A 19,892-nucleotide genomic window follows, 5' to 3' on the forward strand; every position below is an offset into this window, starting at 1 on the left:
GAATGGAAAAGCTTATTGGTCCCATGCAGCTTCCTTCTCTCCCTCACAGCAGCTCTCACAACTCAGCTACTGCTGACTGCCACATTGAGAGTGCATGCTCCTAGGCTCAAGCTCCATGGGTACAGTACCTAGTGCTCCCTCTAGGTGTCACAAATGGAAAGCCACAACCACCTCCCTCCACCCATGATGGGTAAGCTATCAGAGACTATTCACTGCCATTCTTCTCAGCCTGGGCCATTAATCAAAGTTAGGTTGTACAAACTGTATAGTTGGGGTTTTATAACTCTATGCCAGAGTTGATCCATGTGTTGCATCTTTCCAAGCTGTCAGCAGGGTTTGGATACAGTTCTGTGGTGGCTGCCATCTGTCTGGCAGTGTGAGGTTCTCTAACAACCATGGATGTTCATTTGGTAACTTGCTATAAAACGTTTGTTATATTCAGCTGCTTGGGTATGAACATCACCACAAGAAAATTATTTATTTGTCAGTTTCAAAGTGTAATCAGTGAGATCCATGTGTTACAATAAAGTTAATTGTTTTGTGTTTTATCAAATACAAACATAAAAGTCATAGATATGATAAACAACCACAACTAGAGTCATAAAAGCTACAGCTTCATAAGTATTAGGTAATATTAATCTTTTATTTCATGCGAAATGTTCAGCACAACAGTCCTGTGTATCGCACAGTCATGTAAATAAAAATATTCAGTTCTTCCACTTACAAAGATTTTGAGTGGTGAGTTCAAAATCAGTTTCATGACAAAGGCCTCCATCACTGTCTGGCTTTGAAAAATGTCTGGTTAGTAGAGCATTATTTTGTTGCTACTATACAGACAATAAAATCTGGGGCTAAAATTGTGACATGTTCTAAAGTTTACATTTAAAAAAATAGATGCAGTTTCACATTCCATCTGCTTTTATTAAGGAAAAGTTAATTTCCATTACCCTACCTTATGAATAACATGCAAGATTTATCACCTTTCTATAATGCGATTTTGTAAAGGCATGGCTAAATGGGAAAGGAAAGACATTATGCAAAAATTTACAAATTGTGTAACTTCAGTAAAAAAATATTAGACTTTACCAACATTGCAAGTAGTAGAGTTGTAGAACAACTTACTATAACAGTAGCTGCCCTAGTGATCACTGCTGCAGTATTCCTTACAAGTGAGATATCCTGCCAAGGGTAGCCCCAGGTCTGGCCAACATACCAAAGCCTGGGCCCTTACACACACCTTATGCTGGACTTATAACCTAAGCCCAAAAGTGGGATGGATGTAAGGGAGGTATGCATTCAAGAACCTCAGATCAAAGTTTCCCAAAAGAAAAAAAAAACTATATGCATATGTACATGTCCATCAAAAAAGACGCTCCTTGGTTGGGGGGGGGTGGAGGAATGGAGTACTGCAACAGTTATCAGTAGGGCATCTACTGTTATGTTAAGTTCATACAAAATTGTACTGTATCCTTCCAAGATCGCTGTCACAGTATATCCTAACAATATGGGGAGTACTAAAGCTACTGAAGAGAGGTGGAAGGAATGGAAGAGCAATCCAAATGCCTAGAAGGATGGACCTGGCAAAAGAGGCTATGGAACTAGAAAACCCATCTTACTTATAGTGCTTAGTAATAATATAACAGTGTAAACAGAAGACAAAGTAGATGCTTCTAGAATGCAACTAATATCCAAGTCTTTGAAAAAAGCTTCAGAGGAGGCTACTGTCTTAGTTGAATGGTCTCTAACAAAGGAAGAAAACAGTTTACTAAAGATAAGAACAAACAGAAACAGCCTTAGAAATCAAAGAATAAATGGTTTGTTTGCAGACTGGCAAACCGAGCTTTGTATCATGAAAAGAAAAGTACAGTTTTGTACCTACCATAAATGTAGATATTCGAGTGTATTCACTGCTGCAGTCATTACACTTGGGTTATCCTGCCGTTAGGTGGTCCTGCAGTCGGCCAGAGTTCCAAAGTCTTGGTCCGGCATCGGTTGCTGTCACTTCTTCCCTGACGTCAGTGCGCCAGGGGTATATAAGATGCAGCCGACGCCATTTTCTTCAGTTTTTCTTGCCCCAGATGTCAGATGCCCCCAAATATGTAGGCAATACATATTGTTAATAAAACATACATAAAAGGTAAAACCAAAACCTTCAGTTACCAGCAAATACACCACATAGGTAGTATAGGGTAGAAAGGTATAGATAACTCCCAGCTAAGAAAGAGGGGATAGAGGGAGGGTAACCTGGACTGCAGCAGTGAATACACTCGAACATCTACATTTATGGTAGGTACAAAACTGTACTATGTTCACTGTGTTTCACTGCTGCAGTCATTACACTTGGGTTGAATCCCAAAGCTGAGGTAGGGTGGCTGGTTCTATAGAGGATTTGGGGTGGCTATGAGGCCCTGCAGCACTGCAGTGGCAAAGCCAGCTCTGGATTTAGAATAAAGAGGCAAGTGATAACGTTTGGTAAAGGTGTGCACTGAACTCCAAGTTGCAGCTTCCAGGATATCTTTGGTAGGTACTCCTCTAAGGTAGGCAGTTGAAGTGGCTGTTGCCCTGGTGGAATGTGGCCTAATGTTGCTAGGTACAGTTTTCCCATGCTGTGTGTAGCAGAAACGGATACAGTGTCCTATCCACTTTGAAATGGTCTGCTTTGAAATAGCCTTTCCCTATGATCCTGCAGCATATGCTACAAACAATTGCTCAGTTTTCCTGAAAGCTTTTGTTTTGTCCAAGTAGAAACATAGCTGTCTGTGTATGTCCAATGAATGCAGAAGTCTCTCCCCTTTATTCTGGGGATTTGGATAAAAAGTTGGCAAGTGAATAGTTTGGTTAAGAGCCACACTGGAGACCACCTTTGGCATAAATGAAGGGTTTGTTCTTAAAAAAAACACTGTCTTGATGAAAGGCAATACTGCCATTAGTGCCTGTAACTCTGAGACTCTTTGTGCTGAGGATATCGCCAGAAGCAGAGCAGTTTTCCATGACACATTTTAATTCTGCTGAATTGGCTGCCTCAGAAGGAGGTAAAATTAGTTTTTCCAAGACAAAATTGAGGTCCCTAGTTGGTGTTGGTGCTCTCCGGGGTGGTCTTATGTTTTTAGCCCCTCTGAGGTACTGTTTTAGCAATGGATGAGAGAAAATAGGAGGATCTGTGTTGTAATGAGCCGAGATGGCAGAGGCGTGGATCTTAATGGATGAAAAGGATAAGCCTTTGTCCAGCATCTCAGTTAAGTATTGTAATATCTGAGGAATATTTGGGACAAGAGGGTCAAAGCTTTGAGCCTGGTTCCAGGCACAGAATCTCTTCCATTTTTCCGAGGAGGATTTCCTGGAGCTAGGCCTCCTGGCCTCCAAAATGACATCCATAACAGCTTTAGAGAGAGGTGTTGTCTGCTTGACTAAGGAATCCGCCATGCAGCCAGGTTTAAGGTTATGAGCTGACTGTGCAGGATCTGATTGTTTTGTTGAGTCAGAAGATGCGGAATTTGAGGTAAAATCCATGGAGGGCCTTGAGCTACGTTCTTTAAGATTGGGTACCAGTGCTGGCGTGGTTAGTCTGGGGCAATCAGGATCATTTTTGGCTTTTCTTGTCTGGCTTTTAGGAGCACCTTTGAAAGGAGAGGCAGTGGTGGGAAGGCATAAACTTTTAGGCCTTTCCAGACAAACGAAAGAGCATCCACTTTCCATGCTTGTGTGTGGTAAGTCCTTGTGTAGAAATTCTGTAGTTGGCAATTCATTGGGGTGGCAAAAAGATCTATGTCTGGGCTCCCCCATTTTTGTGTTATCATGCTGAATACTTGTGGATTTAATTTCTACTCATGAGGATCCATGATGTTTCTGCTTAAGTCGTCTGCCAGAGTATTTTTCTTTCCTGGCAGGAATTGTGCTTGCAGATGAACTTGATAGGTTAGAGCTGTGTTCCACAAGGTCATGGCTTGTCTGCAGAGGGGATAAGAATGAGTGCCCCCTTGCTTGTTTTTTGTACCACATGACTGTGGTGTTGTCTGTCTTGAGTAATAGTTGTCCTGGATGCAGAAGGTACTTGAAAGCTGTTAGGGCATTTTGTACAGCTAGCATCTCTTTTTGATTGATGTGAAGATGCATTTGGTCTGCGGCCCACTTGCCCTGAATACATTTTCCTACCATGTGTGCTCCCCAGGCGTAATCCAAAGCATCTGTTGTTAGTGTCTGCCTGGCTGTGAGTAGAGTGAAAGGCTGTCCCTTGTTGATGTGACAGGCCTGTGCCCACCATCGAAACTCCTGCTGTAGGCAGGGAAGAGAATAAGTGGTATTACTGCTTCCAAACTGTGACAGTGTTGAGTCCACACACTTTTTAGGTACCATTGTAATTTCCTCATATGCAGTCTGGCATATGGTATTAGTAGTATGCAGGATGCCATGAATCCCAAGGGAGTTGGGTTTTTGTTGCAATCAATTGAAATTACTGAGTCAGCTGTCTTTGCTTGTCTGGCGTGAGATAAGCCATCTGGGCCGTTGTATTTAAGCTGGCACCCAGGAATATTATCTCTTGTGAGGGCACTAGTTTTGACTTCTTTTCGTTTACTGTGTACCCTAGGCAAATTAGCAATCTTTTTACAAATGACAGATGCTTTAGAAGAATGTCCTTGCTCTCCGCTTGAATAAGGCAGTCGTCCAAGTATGGATATATTTGAATTCCTTTTTGTCTGCAAAATGCAATTACTGGTGCCAGGCATTTTGTGAAGACCCTGGGCACAGTAGATAAGCCAAAGGGCAGTGCAGAGAATTTGTAATGCATTGAACCAGCTATGAATCTGAGGTATCTTCTGCAATTTTGTCTGATAGAGACATGCAGGTATGCCTCTTTGAGGTCCAAAGTTACAAGCCAAGCATTCTTGCCCAGCATAGGAAGAAGCTGCTGAAGAGTCAACAGTTTGAATTTTGGAACATCCAGTTAAGTATTTAGAGTTGAAAGGTCCAGTATGGGTCTCCAGGCTTTGTCCTTTCTGAGGACCAGGAAAAGTCTTGAGTAAAATCCTTGTCCTTGTTCCTGTTGTGGTACTTTTTCAATAACTCTCTCCATGAGTGCTGTAATTTGTTTTTGTGCCTCTGCCCATTGATTTGGTGGCAGGTCTGGCATTCCTTTTAAGCCTTGGTAGAGTGTGAAAGTGGAACCTGTAACCTTCAGACACAATATTCAGAACCCATTTGTCTTGGGTGATTATATGCCAATTTTGTGAAAAAAGTATTAGTTTTCCCCCTAAGGGAGTTTCCAAAAGGTAAGTGTATGGCATTTGAAGGGGGAAGTCATTGGGACTGTTTCCTATAAGGTTGTGACCCGTCTTCCCCTCCTTTTGGGGTTGAAGCACCCCACTGTCGTGGTCTGTAACAGCCTTGGGGCTGAGATCTGCCTCTTGGGCGTCTGTATCTGCCTCTTTGTGGTCTGTCTGACACTGGAAAGGACCAATTTTTGGAGGGCCATTTTCTGCTAAATCGAGGTGGCTGTACCTGTAAGAAATCCTTCACTGTTTGCATAGATTTTGCCTTATCCTCCATTTTCTTTAATACCTCTTCTGCCTTAACACCAATAAAATATCCTGCTGTAAAGGAGCATCCAATAATTTTGCCTTAACATGATCAGGTAAACCTTGTTCTTTTAACCAAGCATGCCTTCGTATCACAGATCCTGTAACTGCTGCTCTACAAGAAGCCTCTAATGAATCAAAACCACATTGCAGAGTATGTTTTCCCACTTGTTCAGCTGCATGCAATAAATCCTGCATTTCCTTATAGTCAGGATGTTCTGAACTTGTAAGCATTTTCTGTTTTAACAGAGACATTAAATATTGCTGGTATTTAAGCATGTGAAACTGGCAATTTAAAGCCCTCACTGCCAAAGTTGCAGAAGTGTAAACTTTCTTCCCCCATCTGTCTAATGCTCTAGAGTCCCTGTCAGACGGAACTGGGTTTTTAGCTGTGGAAGCCTTTACCCTGGGAAATAGTTTCTGGGTCAGCAACAGGGTTTTTATAAAGAAATTTGTGAGAGTCAGGGACTCTGTAGTACCTGTCTGGCTTGACTGGAGCAGGGGGCAAAGAATCAGGGTTTAAACTGGATTCAGAGAACACATCATCCACAATATCTAGCACTGGCGGAATACCAAGGGGCCTGTGCTGAGGCAATAAAAGAAAGTCTCTGAGCCTTTTCTTGGATTCTGAGTAATCCTGGCCCTCCCAGTGGAAATGCTCCCCCTCATGGTATGTAAAGTTTCCCCAAAAGAGTAATCCTCAGGAGGAGAGGCTGAAGAAATTGATTCTTCAGCATCAGAGTCCTCATAAGGGGGTAAAGAGTATCCCTGGTCTGAAGAGGAATCAGAAGAAATGGAAACCTGTTCAGAGGAATCATAGTCTGTATCCTGCCTAGGCCTTTTATCTGGAGGGGTATGGGAACCCCTGATAAGAGTAATTAAGTCTTCAGCCATTTTAAGCATCTGGTTTTTAGGCATGGAGGCCTGTCCAGGTGAATGCTGTACTTGCTTCTTTGTCTTTAATGGAGTTTTAGACTTGGCTGTAGATTTAATGGTAAGTTGTGAAGGTCTGAAAACACCCTCAGAAGCCGACGCCTGCTCAGCAGCTACGGACCCATCTGAGGGGATAGTTTCCATAGGCCCAATACCTTGAGATTCCAGAGGCCTAGACATCTCCACGTGGGAGTCGGAGGCGGCCTGTGGCTCTGAGGTAGCGGGTGTCAGGGGCTGTGAAAGCACCTCACTGAGAACTGGCGACTGGCCTAGAGGAGGCTTCATCGTCAGTTTTGGGCCTCGGATGCCTGTCCTTATCCTTGTCCTTGCATTTTTTGTGCATTCTGGTCGGTTGTTCTGATGGCATGGTATAATTGAACCTTCGGCCAAAGTAATGGTGAGCAAATTCAAACCGACGTTTAATAGTGCATTTGTTAAATCTAGCACAAAACCGACAACTAGTGACGTCGTGGTCTGGGCCTAGGCATGGAATACAGTAAGAATGAAAATCCTTATGAGGTATTTGCTTCCTACAAGAAATACAATTATTAACTTTTACTGACATCGGTCTGAGGCAAGAAAAAGTTTCCCCAACGAGGTACTTAGCTTTATCGAAGACTTCGGCTCTGAAATTCGAATTGAAAATCTCAGGAGTCGGCCGACCAGCACTTGCGAACTGCTTTTGCTTCGGGCACCGCGCAGCAAGAAAGACTGAAGAAAATGGCATCGGCTGCATCTTATATACCCCTGGTGCACTGACGTCAGGGAAGAAGCAACAGCAACTGACGCCAGGCCAAGACTTTGGAACTCTGGCCGACTGCCAGACAGCCTGACGGCAGGATAACCCAAGTGCAATGACTGCAGCAGTGAAACACGATGAACATCAAAAAGTTGCTCATATTTCCTAATGTCCTTAGTTTTGTTAAGGTTAAACCTGAACTGTCTCTGCAAATCCAAAGAATGAAGAATCCTCTCACCTCTATTCTGAGATGAGGGGGAAAAAAAGGATGTAAGATTGATAAACTGGTTTAAAGACAAGTCATTAACTACTCTAGGTATAAAAAGGATGGAGTAGCCCTAAGAGAAATCCTGTCCGTATGAAAAACCAAGATGGGAGGAACTGCCATATGTGCATGTAGTTCTTGGCAGAAGTCAGTGCTACCAATAGCACAATTTTCGAAATACAAATCTTTAAGAAAGAACTGGCTGTAGGTTCAAAGAGTGTCTGGCTCAACTTTTCCAGAACATAATTATGGTCCCAAGCAGGGCTAATGTGAAAGGCACCTTTTAAAAATCACTTAACCTCAAATCTAGACTAAAGACGTGGATCTGGAGGCAGACTCAAACCTAGACTAAGATGTGGATCCAGAGGCAGACTCAAATAGACTAAAGACGTGGATCTAGAGGCAGACAAGCAAAAATGGCTAACAAATGGGTCTTGTTGAAAGAGAAGGCCAGGCCAGAATTGATAAACTCACAGACAGGAAAGAATAAAAGGAATACTTGCACCATAAATCGAATATTTGCCATTTAGAAACATAAAATTTCCTTGTTTTTAGTTTTCTAGCCTCTTGTAAAACCTGGGGCACATACTCAGATAAATAGTGCCTGAAAGGAATTATAACCCTGTCACCCAAAACGTCAACTGCAGGGTGAAAAGATGAGGTTGAATGAGTGAGCACTTGTCCTGTTTGAGAAAGTCCATCCTGTGAAATAAATAGTGATAACTGCCTTTGGGCAGAGGAAAAAGAAGGGGAGAACAGTGCTGTATGGACCAAAAGGAAGTCACCAGCAGGATTCGGGTCCTGTCCAACAAAATCTTGTATAGAACCTTTGGCAGATGGGGAAGAGGGGAAAATGTATATATAAACATTCCTGTCCAAGAGTAGGACAAGGCATCCATTTTCCATGGCAGAAGGCTTGGCATCCTTGAACAGAATTTGTGTTGTCATCTGTGGTGGAGGGAGACAAAGAGATCAATTTGAGGAACAAGGAACGGGGAATGAAGTGTCAGAATCAAGGTACTCATTTCCTTGATACTGATATGTTTGGTTACCCTCCCAGCCAGGTCTGACACATCTCTATACAGCTCCTGAGTTGGGGGAGGAACCACAAACAGGAGTCCTAGACTGATGGAAATCTGGTTAATCCACCATAGAAACTCCTTTCTCAGGTAAGCAAGACAGGAATCTGGAAATCTAATGGATGGCAATGTTAAAGCCAAACTGCCTTGAGATACCACTACAGCTTCATCATATGGAGTCTGGCAAACAGAATCATAAAAATAGTGTGTTCCATGAACCTCAGGGCTCACCAAAGTCTCCTCTGCCAAGGTCAGCTGCAATGAAAGAAGGCTTTGAAATAAGTTCATTAGAGACGGAACCTTAGCTGTAGGAAGGAAGGAAAGCTGTCACAGAAAGTGTGTGAATTCTGCAACCACAGAAAATCTGTTCTTGAGATGGTACTAGAACAGATTTGTTTTAGGTTTAGTGGGAACCTAAGACTGCAAAGAAGAAGATGCATAGTGAACTCCAAGTTCTTTTGAAAAACAAGTGGGGAGGGAACCTAAATCAAAAGGTTATGCAGATAAAGGAGTATTTAGTCTCATTAGGCTACTAGCCTCTTTTCAGGGTACACCCATTGTGGTATTTATACTACTAGGGAAAATTTGGCCAGGGCATCAAGAAACTTCCCCTACTCTTTTTGAGACGTGCCATGAGACCTTTTACTTTCACCTAAGCTACCACCAACTCAAGCAAACGAGACATAGGTTTAATGTCTCATCTGAAGGATGACACACTCGAGTGCAGTACCCCCTTATGCTGCACTGTAGTGTTGTTGTTGTCTTTTGGCTTTTCCCGGTTAGGGGTCACCACAGCGGAACTCTGGTCCGCTAATGATTGGCAGTAGATTTTGACAAACGCCAAGGTGCCAGTTCGACGTTTAACCTTCAATGAAGGCACGCCAATTTACGAACGTCTTTCGAACGCCCACCCAACCGCAGGGAGGACATGCAGACTCCACACAGAAGGCACTCCCCGCACTCCAGCCAAGAATTGAACTGGAACACTGCAGTGTCTGCAATTGATTTACCCGGTGTGGGAAAAGAACCTACAGTTTTCTGCATCACAGGCAAGTGTACTATCTACTGCACCAGTGGCATTTGGTAGATATCCTCAGAGACGTAGAAAGACCAAAGGCAAAGCAGAAAACTAAAAATTAGATGGACACAGAATCTTAAAAACTTTTTTGAAAACAGAATGAACAGGAATGTGAAGATACTTATCCTTCAAATCAAGGTAGATCAGAAAGGCTTGAGGGAGTAGCACGGGAAACAGAGCTTGAAGTGTTAAAATCTTGAAACTGGGAACCATAGGAATAGGAAGGTGTTGAGAAAAGAAAGCTCCAGGATTAGTGTCCAGGAGCCCAAACAGCTAGGTAATCAGCTCTGAGGTATACAACCAACAGTTTGAAGACTGAATCCTGTTTGGAGTTGATACAAAAATGTTCTGTGGTTCTTGCCTGTGTACATCCCAAAGCACCTCCTGCCTTCGTGCTTCGGTCATATATCAGGTGTGCAGTGTGTGGAAGGGCCCAGGCTTTGGTATGCTGGCAGATGTAATGCTACCTCATGTCAGGATATCCCACCTGTAAGGAATACTGCAACAAAGCTAAAGATCATATGACTGTTGCATCAGAAGTAAAACTGTTTTTAACTGCTACCTGAAAGAAGATCTAGTGACAACAAAAGTAGCATTCGTAACAGGTCTTCCTACTTTTTTGGGGGAGGAAAGGACAAGTGCTGTACACTGTACTACCCTAAAATAATCTGTCACATATCTGAGAGGAAAACACATTTTTTTTCAAGAAATGAAAAACAGTACAAACTTTAGCAGTACAGGTGTGATCTCTAAATTCATCATTCACAATCTTATATTTAAAACTGAAGTCTGAAGACTGACCTTAAAGGGACAGTCCCAGGGATTTTTTGTATTGATTCAGTCTCTGTGCCTTTGTTTAGATTTCAGGTTTGCCTTTCTGAGCATGCTCACCTTTGGCTGTGGGGGGTGGTGGAAGAGTGCCTAAAGGAAGTTTCTAAGGTGTTGGCCAAATTCCACCTCAAATTGCAGTTGTACTGACAACAGCTCAGCTCCCTGTGAGCCATTCATTAGTTTAATCTGTGAATTTTGCCCATTGAAAAACGTAGCCTTTAAGTCATTTTATAACCTGACTGCCGCTGCTACTCTAGAAAGCACATCAGTAATGCAAGGTTTTTAAAACATTAGTAAACAGAGTTTTTGTGCTTCTTTCATTTCATATTTTATTATGTGCTGATTGTGAATTCTGGCCATCTACAACAATTTTATAACATGGCTTCTACCTACAAAAAGCATCCGAGTCAGGCAAACAGTAGTAGAAACCATACTTCTCTTTCTTTCATGTTTTACTGTATTCTGACTTTTGAATACTAGCCTGGTGTAGTGACTTTCTGACCTGCTAGTAATTCCATATAAAGCAAGTGTGTGACAGAAGGTTGGAGCATTAGTAGACATACACTTCTGTTCCTTTTTCAGCTTCTAGTTTGACATGTGCCGATTTCTGACTACTACTAGACAAATGTGCTTGTTCATCTGTAAAAGCATGAATGATGCAAAATTTAAAAATTAGTATACACTGATGTCCCTTTTCCCCCAGCAGAGCTTTCTTTATTTTAAATATGAGCCGGAAGTTGGGGGCATATCCAAAGATTAGTTTATTCGGAGAGCTGAAACAAGACTGGAACTGTAGATTTACAGGATATTTAAAAGTAAAATGACACCGTGGGTGGGAATGAAAGTGATGTATCGAAGTGGGCGTGACTTCTGTCAAGCTTAACTCTGACCCTAATTTTAAACCAGTGGTGCACAACCTTTTTGTGGGGAGGGCCACTACACGAATTCTTAATGCATCTGCACGCCACCTCAAAACCTAGTAAGTCGTTACGAGTTAACAATAGGTACAGGTGACTCGCATCTTTACATAAGACAGCAGTCATGAAATTGCCTGTTTTCTACATCAACTTTGCATTTAACTTTATTCTGGCTTGAAGCCATGACTAATTACAAACTCTTACAGAAAGTTACTACTGTTTACAGACTACAAGTTATAAACAACAAAGAACAGTTACTTCTGCAGCTAAAATTAGAGGTGTGCGCAACTGCAATAAATTAGGTAAGTAAGCACATGCTGGAAAGTTTGCATGACTGGAGTAAGGCATAGCATTTTTTCACTTTTTAAAAAAAAAATTGTTTACACTCTGGGGGCCGAAGGTGTTGAGTCGAGGGTTGGATTTGGCCCCGGGGCCAGACATTGTACACCTTTAAGAGTCACTGCATCAGTTTACTAATTCAGCAAGATTATTATTGAACTTGAAATATGGACTTTTTAGATCATCATTTCTTGAATGCAGATGTTAACTTCATTATTTCATATCCTACTGAAAGGCTGAACAAATACTTCCTAGAACATAAGCCTCAAAGTACATGAGAGTTTAGGTGACTTCAGCAGTAGCCATACACCAAGACTTAGTATTTTGAGAAAGGCATGGTTTCAGAATGGCATACTACTTTTAAACAAAGCAATATAAAAGCCTCATATTTCATACCGCATGATATTAGGAGTATAGGAACAGCATTATGCAAAATCAATAGGTCTGGGTTCAGAGGTGGTTACTAGCTTATCGGTCCAACAGCCATTTTAAGCCTATCCAAGCTTTCCTCAAATTTACCAAAATATTGCTAATGTGTCAATACCCCAAGGAATTTTAAAGTTATGACACAGGATTGTAAACCTTAAGCATTCACAGGCTGCCCCTGTTTATTAGGGACATAGGTGCCAAACCAGGGATAAATTTGTGACTACCCATTCATTAGTCCGAGTTACATTTGAATAGTGTTAAAGATGAGCTTTGCTTCACACGGAGGGGAAGTCTGTTCCAGAGAAGAGGTAATCTTTGGAACACATACCTATTCCTCCAATATGTCCTGTTTATGCTACAGATGAGGTTTAGATCTTTAGTAAAGGTATTTCTGATGTTATTGGTTTTACCAATGTGCAACAAATTCATCTGTGTGGAATCACAGGATGCCTTCAACTCTAGGCATAGATTGCCATACAGCAGTCTGTAGGAAAATGAGTACAGGAAATAGTGCTTTGACACAATCTGCAAAGGACTTACTGTTTAATTGCAACAATCTGCAAAGGACTTATTGTTTACTCCCTGTATTCTTTTTGTGAGGAAAACTCTGTGGTCTCCCACGCTGTTGCAAGTGGCTGGTCAGGTACACTGTACTCAACGATTGCTCCGTTATACTCCTCTGTCATCAGACCAATGACCCCACTGGACCTAGATGCCATGCCCTTAAGTTATGTAACACAGAATGACTTTCTTACTATAATAGAGACATGGTATCAAAGGTGAGATTACTGTCAACATGTGATCCCAGATCCCTGACCAATGCATCTAACTTTGGGGGGGGGGGGGGGTATTATTAATGTTGCAATTTCCAGGGGTGGCAGTCTTCTCAAAGGGTACTACTATGCATTGCTTCACTTTGACTTTTAGTCCATGACTCTATCACCAGTTGCTTGTCTGATACAGACTCTCCTGAAAGGCATTTGTGTCCACAGGGGGAGTTAATGAACACACATAGTTTGCAGTCATCTGCAAACTTGATCAACTTTTGATGTTTGCCTTGACTTCAGAGAAGTATATGCCAAACATGAGAGTTCCCAGCACCAATCCCTGTGGAACTTGGCAAGTGACTGGCCTCTCTTTTCTCCAGTCCTAACTTCTTGTCCTATCAGTGAGCCAGCTGGCTATCTACTGGGTGACATATGTGTTTAAGCCTAGTTTTGGAAGTTTACCTAAGTAAGATACTGTGTCAAGCACCTTGACCAGGTTGAGACAGGCAGTGTGCACTATTTTGTCCTCATCCACAGTTTTTGTGACTTTCTTGAAGATGATGCCCACCAAATTAAGTAGGTATGACCTGCCATTCATAAAACTAAACTTGGTAGAATCCAGTACATGTAGATTTGCTAAGTTACTGTTTAAATAAGATACCTAGAGATATACACCTTTAAGTAGACACACTAATGTTCTTGCCATCCTAACATTTACTAGTGTTCTACTCTCAAATGCCCTAATCATGAAGTCCCAGCTTACTCTGTCAAATGCATTCTGTGCATCAAGACCCACCAACAACAGTGGTATTTTCTCACATTCTGCTTCCCTCTGGATCATCAGTGTTCTGTATGTTGTCAAATGTTTGCCTCCTGTCCACAAAACCACACTGATCAATATTTATCAATTTTGACATTATGTTTGTCATTCTTTTTAGCTATTATAGATAAGAACACTTTACAATCATAGTTTAGTACTGAAATGGGCCTGTATGAAGTTGGGTCCAATGGATCATTTCCCTCTTTAGGTATTGCAGCTGCTACTGCTATCTTCCAGGATGTTACTCCTCCTCTTAAAACACGTTAACAAAACATTCCAGATCTTTATCAGTTTTTTTCCCTCTTAGCTTCCAAACTTCCACAGGAATTCCATCTATTCCTGGGATCTTACTTGCAGATTATTTTATATCACAATTTTCATGTCATCTCCTCCTATCCTAACCATTAGTAATAGAATTTCCAAAATATTTCTAATACCTCTACAGGATCTCGTTACCGTCCTTGTTATAGGCTCCCTAAGCTTGGCGAGCCATTTCTACTTTCTGCAGCCCAAGTTCTTGTGCTAAAAGTTTTTGTGCTCTAGTGTTATCAAAAAACAGTTGCTTAACAGCAATCTTTCTAAACTCATGCATGTTATCGAGGTAATCACTTTCTGCTTAGCATTCTACAGCTGATCCTCTTCTTGTTCTGCAAGATTCCCCCTATTCTGCAATACCTTAACATCTGTCAGTCCCTATAAAAAATTCTTGTTATTTCTTAACCATAGCGCCCTTTCTTTTATTTCCACTCAAACTCCACCTTAATTTTATCCCACTCCCTAGCTATATTTTCAGAAGAAATTTCTATCCTCTCTAATAACTCCTGGATATATTTTCAGAAGAAATTTCTGTCCTCTCCAATAGCTCCTGAATAATCTCCATTACCTATTCCTTAAATTCCTCTCTTTTCAACAGCTAAATGGGAAAGCGCCAGTGTCTCATTTTTATTTCATCACCCTGTGTTTTTATTTTAGTTATTACTGAAGCATGATCTGAAATAGTTATTGGGTGCATATCAAGACCTTCAATTAAATACACATGTTCTTGTGAAATGTAAATTCTGTCTAGCCTAGCCCGGTTTGCAGTTTGATTACTTTTATATATTATGCCTGTGTCACTAGTGATAATTCAATAAAGGTGTTTATTATAACAAAAAAAAAAAAGCATAGCCATACATGACAGTCTTGTGGTAAATCAGTGTCGACCCATCCTTTCAACAAGACTGGCCTTAATTAGTACTTTGTCCTATAACGGTTACTTCTTCCACAGGATAGGAATGCAGTGAGAGTTAAGAACCTCTCCCTCCAGCAAGTTGGTGTACATTTAGGTCCATAGCACAGGTATTTGTAAAGTCAGTGGTCTTAAACAGGTGACCAAATTGGATATATGTAAAACAGATGCAAAGAACATTCTGAAGCTGAAAGCATACCTATGAAATACAGAATAACCAACTGCTTCCTACCTTGACAATTTGTATGCCCATCGAATCATCATCAGGGTTACTTCGATCATTGAAAGTAAAGCGCATGGTCTTCTCCCAGTCAATAGAGATGCTATGCAAATACTGATCGGCAAGTGTCAACCATACCTAGAAAAAAGTAAGTATGGGGTAAAAAGTAAATGCCTTAATTAAAAGTTGATAAGAATGTCAATAAGTCATATGGCAACTGCTGGGAGCATAGCATCAACTTGGGTTAAGCTGTGATGTTACTAATTCTTGACATTATTAAATGTACCATTTTGTTATAGAAAAGTGAAAAAGCAATGTAAACCAGGTCATTATAATAAAGCAAACAGACAATTTCCAGCTACCAATAAATGAGTTTTAATCTTTATGACTATTGCTGTTTTTACTTACGACTGTCATAACAAAGCGCGACTGTCTGTGAATGTCAAAAATCTGCTATGCGACAGTCATCTAGCAAGAAAGTACTTTACAGCATTTGCTGGATATATACTAGTACATTTCTTGGCTGTAAGCTAAATAATAAAAAATACTTAAAGACAACAATGGGATTCTATTATTAAACGCTCAACTTCTCTGTCAGTTTTCTCCCTATTTACAGTCCCTGCTATGAATAAACAATACAGCATTTAAAAAAATTTAAACCGACTGTTTCTCTCCACTAGAAGAGTACCTTATCATACTGTGGTGGTTTCACTGTCAAAAAAAAAAGCTTGCTGCAGTCTCTAATTCATCAATGTCATCAAGTCCAATGAATACAAGTAGTTTTCTGGCCAATTCCCTCCACAAACTGACATCACCAAGACCGTCCTAAAAACCCACCCATGCTGTGATGTCACGGCTCTCCAGGCCTTCCCCTTTCCATACAGAAAGTAAAGGATAGAACAAGGAAACAGTGCATAAGTCAAGTCTCTTGCTGTAAGTTGTCAATCACAGCTGCTTATTGAGTCTTTGGCTTTTCCTGGTTAGGGGTCGCCACAGCGGAACTCCAGTCCGCTAATGACTGGTAGAAGATTTTTTATGTGCCGAGTTGCCAGCCCTGACGCCCATTCACGCACGTCTCCACACAGAAGACGGTCTAGCTGAGAATCGAACAGGACATCTTACTGTGAGGCATCACAGCCGGTAACAGCTGAAATTACCCTTAGCACTTTGACAGCTAGGGAATTTAGGTGTGAAGGGGATGGGAAATGAGTTGAAGTAGAACAATTCAGGCTTCACAAAAGAATGCAATTTAATCATTCTAAAAAGTTGCAGCAGTAAAAAGCACTTTGAAAGTCGGTTCTGTGGCATTTGCACTGTTTGTGTTTAAGTAGTCACTGAATTGCATGAAATGTTACTTAAAATTAACTTACTGAAAAACAGCAGTTATGCATATAAAATCAATGCAGTGACAGGAGCTTTAGGAAGAAAGAGGCCTACGTGAAGTAATTTTTTTAAAGACAAACACTGCACTGTAGGATACCTAGAGGCAGACTAAACAATCAGGATCATTTCAAGATGCTAGACCCCAAGATGCTGGGTGAGCGAATTGGATTGATTGGTGAGATGATTTTGTTTGAGCTATGATACAAAATTGGAATTGCCTACATATAGTAAAGCCTTGCTGAGTCTAATTATGGTGCCTGCCAAAAAAGCAATTACTAGAAAATGGAAATCAACGTCTAGACCAACTTAAAACAACTGGAACTGGGATCTTTAGAAAAGGGAAGGAGCAAACTACATAGGAGAAAATGGGAACTGTGAGAACGAACAAGGTTTAAGAGGCAGGATTTGAATGAGCCATATATGATACTTAACTGACAATGACTGGATAAGTGATGTATAATGTTTGCAACTGCAGTTGTTTCAATGGTATCTGTGATGTATGATGTTTGCAACTAATGTGGTGTCAATGTTTGTTTTTCATTTATATAAATGTAAGATTGCCTATGTCATACGTGATAATTTAATAAAGATGTTTATTGGGGAAACAAAAGATGCTAGTCCCCATGTGGTCAGACTCAGAAATTACATATAAAAATATTTAAAGACCTGTAAATAGTCCCAGAGTGGTATTAAAATGTAGGAAATACCAAACCATGATTTTTGAGTCTCTGTGTGCGGTTCTCCTTTAAAGAACCATTATGTACAAAAATAAAGCAAACATCTATGTTTTCATGAACATCAACTATACACAAAGCTGCTTGCAACAAAACAAGGGCATTTATATATATATATTTTTTTAGCCTGAATGTCCTCATTGGGGGGGGGGGGGGGGGTAGACATCCTGACGAGACTTTGTTTCTTTAGAAAGCTAAATCTGTCCCATAATGTACTATGACAGCACAGATTGCAAGATTAAGTCACACTGCTGTAGATCAGGGTACAGCTTCATTCACTTTTAATAGAAGACCTGAAAAAAAACAAAAAAGCTAACTTTGGAAGATTTCAGAACAAGTGTCAATTAGTGGTCTATACTGAGTCTTACAAATATTTTTTTCCTACTTATGCATTACTCATTCACTAAAATAAGCTTACAAAAGTGTCAACAAATTACTGAGATAAACAGCCTTTTAACAAAGAGCATTATAGCTCTCAACCAATTAGGGACAAATCTCAACAGAATGCATGACAAATCCAGAAATAATCACAGACAATCAGCTAGGGACACTTAAAATATTAGTACTACTACTAACAGGAGACACTGACAGAATAAGAGAATCTGCATTTATCTACATTTTCTGAAAAAAAGATGTCAACAACTCTAATTATTATAATTTTTTATTAAATAAGTGTAATTCATCATATTTTCTCCAAATGTCTCCAGTTTTAGGAGGGATTAAGAGGCACACAGCTAAAATTTGAGTCACAATTGTGGAGAACTGAAGTGCAATTTTGTGACTTGTAGTTCCTGGACAAGTTACTCCTCCCATCTTCCCTCCTTCAATGAGCCAGATAATTAGTTAACATTGCATAACAAACAGCAAACAAATCACTTAGCCTGGTCTGCCATTAAAAGTGTTCCTGCATAGGTCTCTCTACTCCCGGCTTTTAAGCAGCACTTTCACAGAAATAAATTCTAAAAATAATGCATGCATCAATCCAGAGTTTAGGTGAACCTGACCCTTTCTGCGAATGTAAACAGTAAAATATTCCATTTGAAATCTATTCTGGCTTGTTTTTGCATATTAACCCTGTTATAGCATGACTTTGAACTATTTTATTTCGGGTCTATATTATGTAATCGAAAAGTGAATTTGCCGAACTGCATCTACATCGGAAATGCAGTTCAGCAAATTTGCTCTTGTGGGAGGCTGTGCCCCCCACACCCTCCGCTAATTATATACATCAACTCTGAGATCACACTACAGTGAGGAAAGGGCAAATTTTTCAATCTTCACTGTACTGCGATCCCACCATCAACAGTTCGCTGAACTGCATTTCCGATGAAGATGCAATCTGGCAAACTCACTTTTCGATAACATAATACAGATCAGTTATTTCATATAAAACTTTACATAACAGTAAAATGCTTCTTGTTTTTCTTCTCAGCAGTGACCTCCCAAGCCTCTGATGTGACTCAAGTACTTTCTGTTACTACTGCTTCATTTTGCTCACCTTAGTTTATATACTTCTAAACACACAGCTCTCAACCTCTCAGCACAATGATCACAGAAATAGGGCCCAAATCAAGGATATATTTCAAATAGCAGTGCTACTGATATAGGCAGCTGACAAAATAAGAGTGCATGAATTAGCATGCATTTTCTGAAGAAAAAGTAGTATGTAATAGCAATGATGGCCATTATTTGCTAATGATAATCCATCACCTTTCAAATGTTGGAGCAAATTTATTAACTTAGTTTAACATTTTTCCATTAAACTATATATATATATATATATATATATATATATATATATATATATATCACACACACACACACACACACAATGCACTGGACAACCAAAAGGCAATAATTTGTTCTCTACAAACCAAATAATGTATGGATACTCTGGCCACAGCAACTGCAGTTAGGTCAATATGTCACTTCCCATGGCTGCTAATCCAGTATAGTGACACCTGTTGTCCACTGCCAGCCAGTGGTCTGATGTCAGTCTACAGCTACAAGTGGTTGTCAAATTGTGTTGGTGAAATATGGTGCTATGTCCACCTCTCCACAAAACACTGCTGTAATGGCCATGGAAGACCAACGCCACTGACAATTTCGGCTCAGTACATCCCCTTCACAGCTACAATAGGAAGCCCCAGTACTGATACAACTCTCCCCCCAACAGGTGTCAGTCTAAGTTTGTTCCACAGTTCTCCATAACATCATATATACAAAGCATGGGTGTGCGTACATATTATATATATATATATATATATATATATATATATATATATATATAAACACACACATATATATATATATATATATATATATATATATATACATATATATATATATATGGGTCCTCTTCACATTGTCGACACTTCACAATGCTGAATTTCATATGGCTGAGACCATATGATCGACATTTGAAATACTGACAATGCGGAACCGGCATCTCCGTACATTGCGGAATGGAAAGATTTCCATTCCTGCACTGTAGTGCGATCTCAGAGTTGGTATATTTAAGTTACGTGGGGGTGTGTGGAGCGGAGCCCCCCACGGG

At 40.5% G+C, this 19,892-nt stretch overlaps 1 protein-coding gene across 4 annotated transcripts in view; it reads right to left on the reverse strand.

The window, feature by feature from the left end:
• The window catches only part of TBC1D30 (TBC1 domain family member 30), a 1,459,252-nt gene that overhangs the window by 603,646 nt on the left and 835,714 nt on the right, over positions 1-19,892 (reverse strand). For all 4 annotated transcript variants that reach the window (XM_044088056.1, XM_044088057.1, XM_044088058.1 and 1 more), the window contains one exon: positions 15,231-15,356. In XM_044088056.1, the coding sequence (XP_043943991.1) occupies positions 15,231-15,356 (126 nt within the window). The remainder of the gene's footprint in view (positions 1-15,230; positions 15,357-19,892) is intronic.

This window comes from Protopterus annectens, chromosome 11.part0 (assembly GCF_019279795.1).
Source record: "Protopterus annectens isolate FY-2018-M chromosome 11.part0, PAN1.0, whole genome shotgun sequence".
Taxonomy (NCBI): Eukaryota; Metazoa; Chordata; order Ceratodontiformes; family Protopteridae; genus Protopterus; species Protopterus annectens.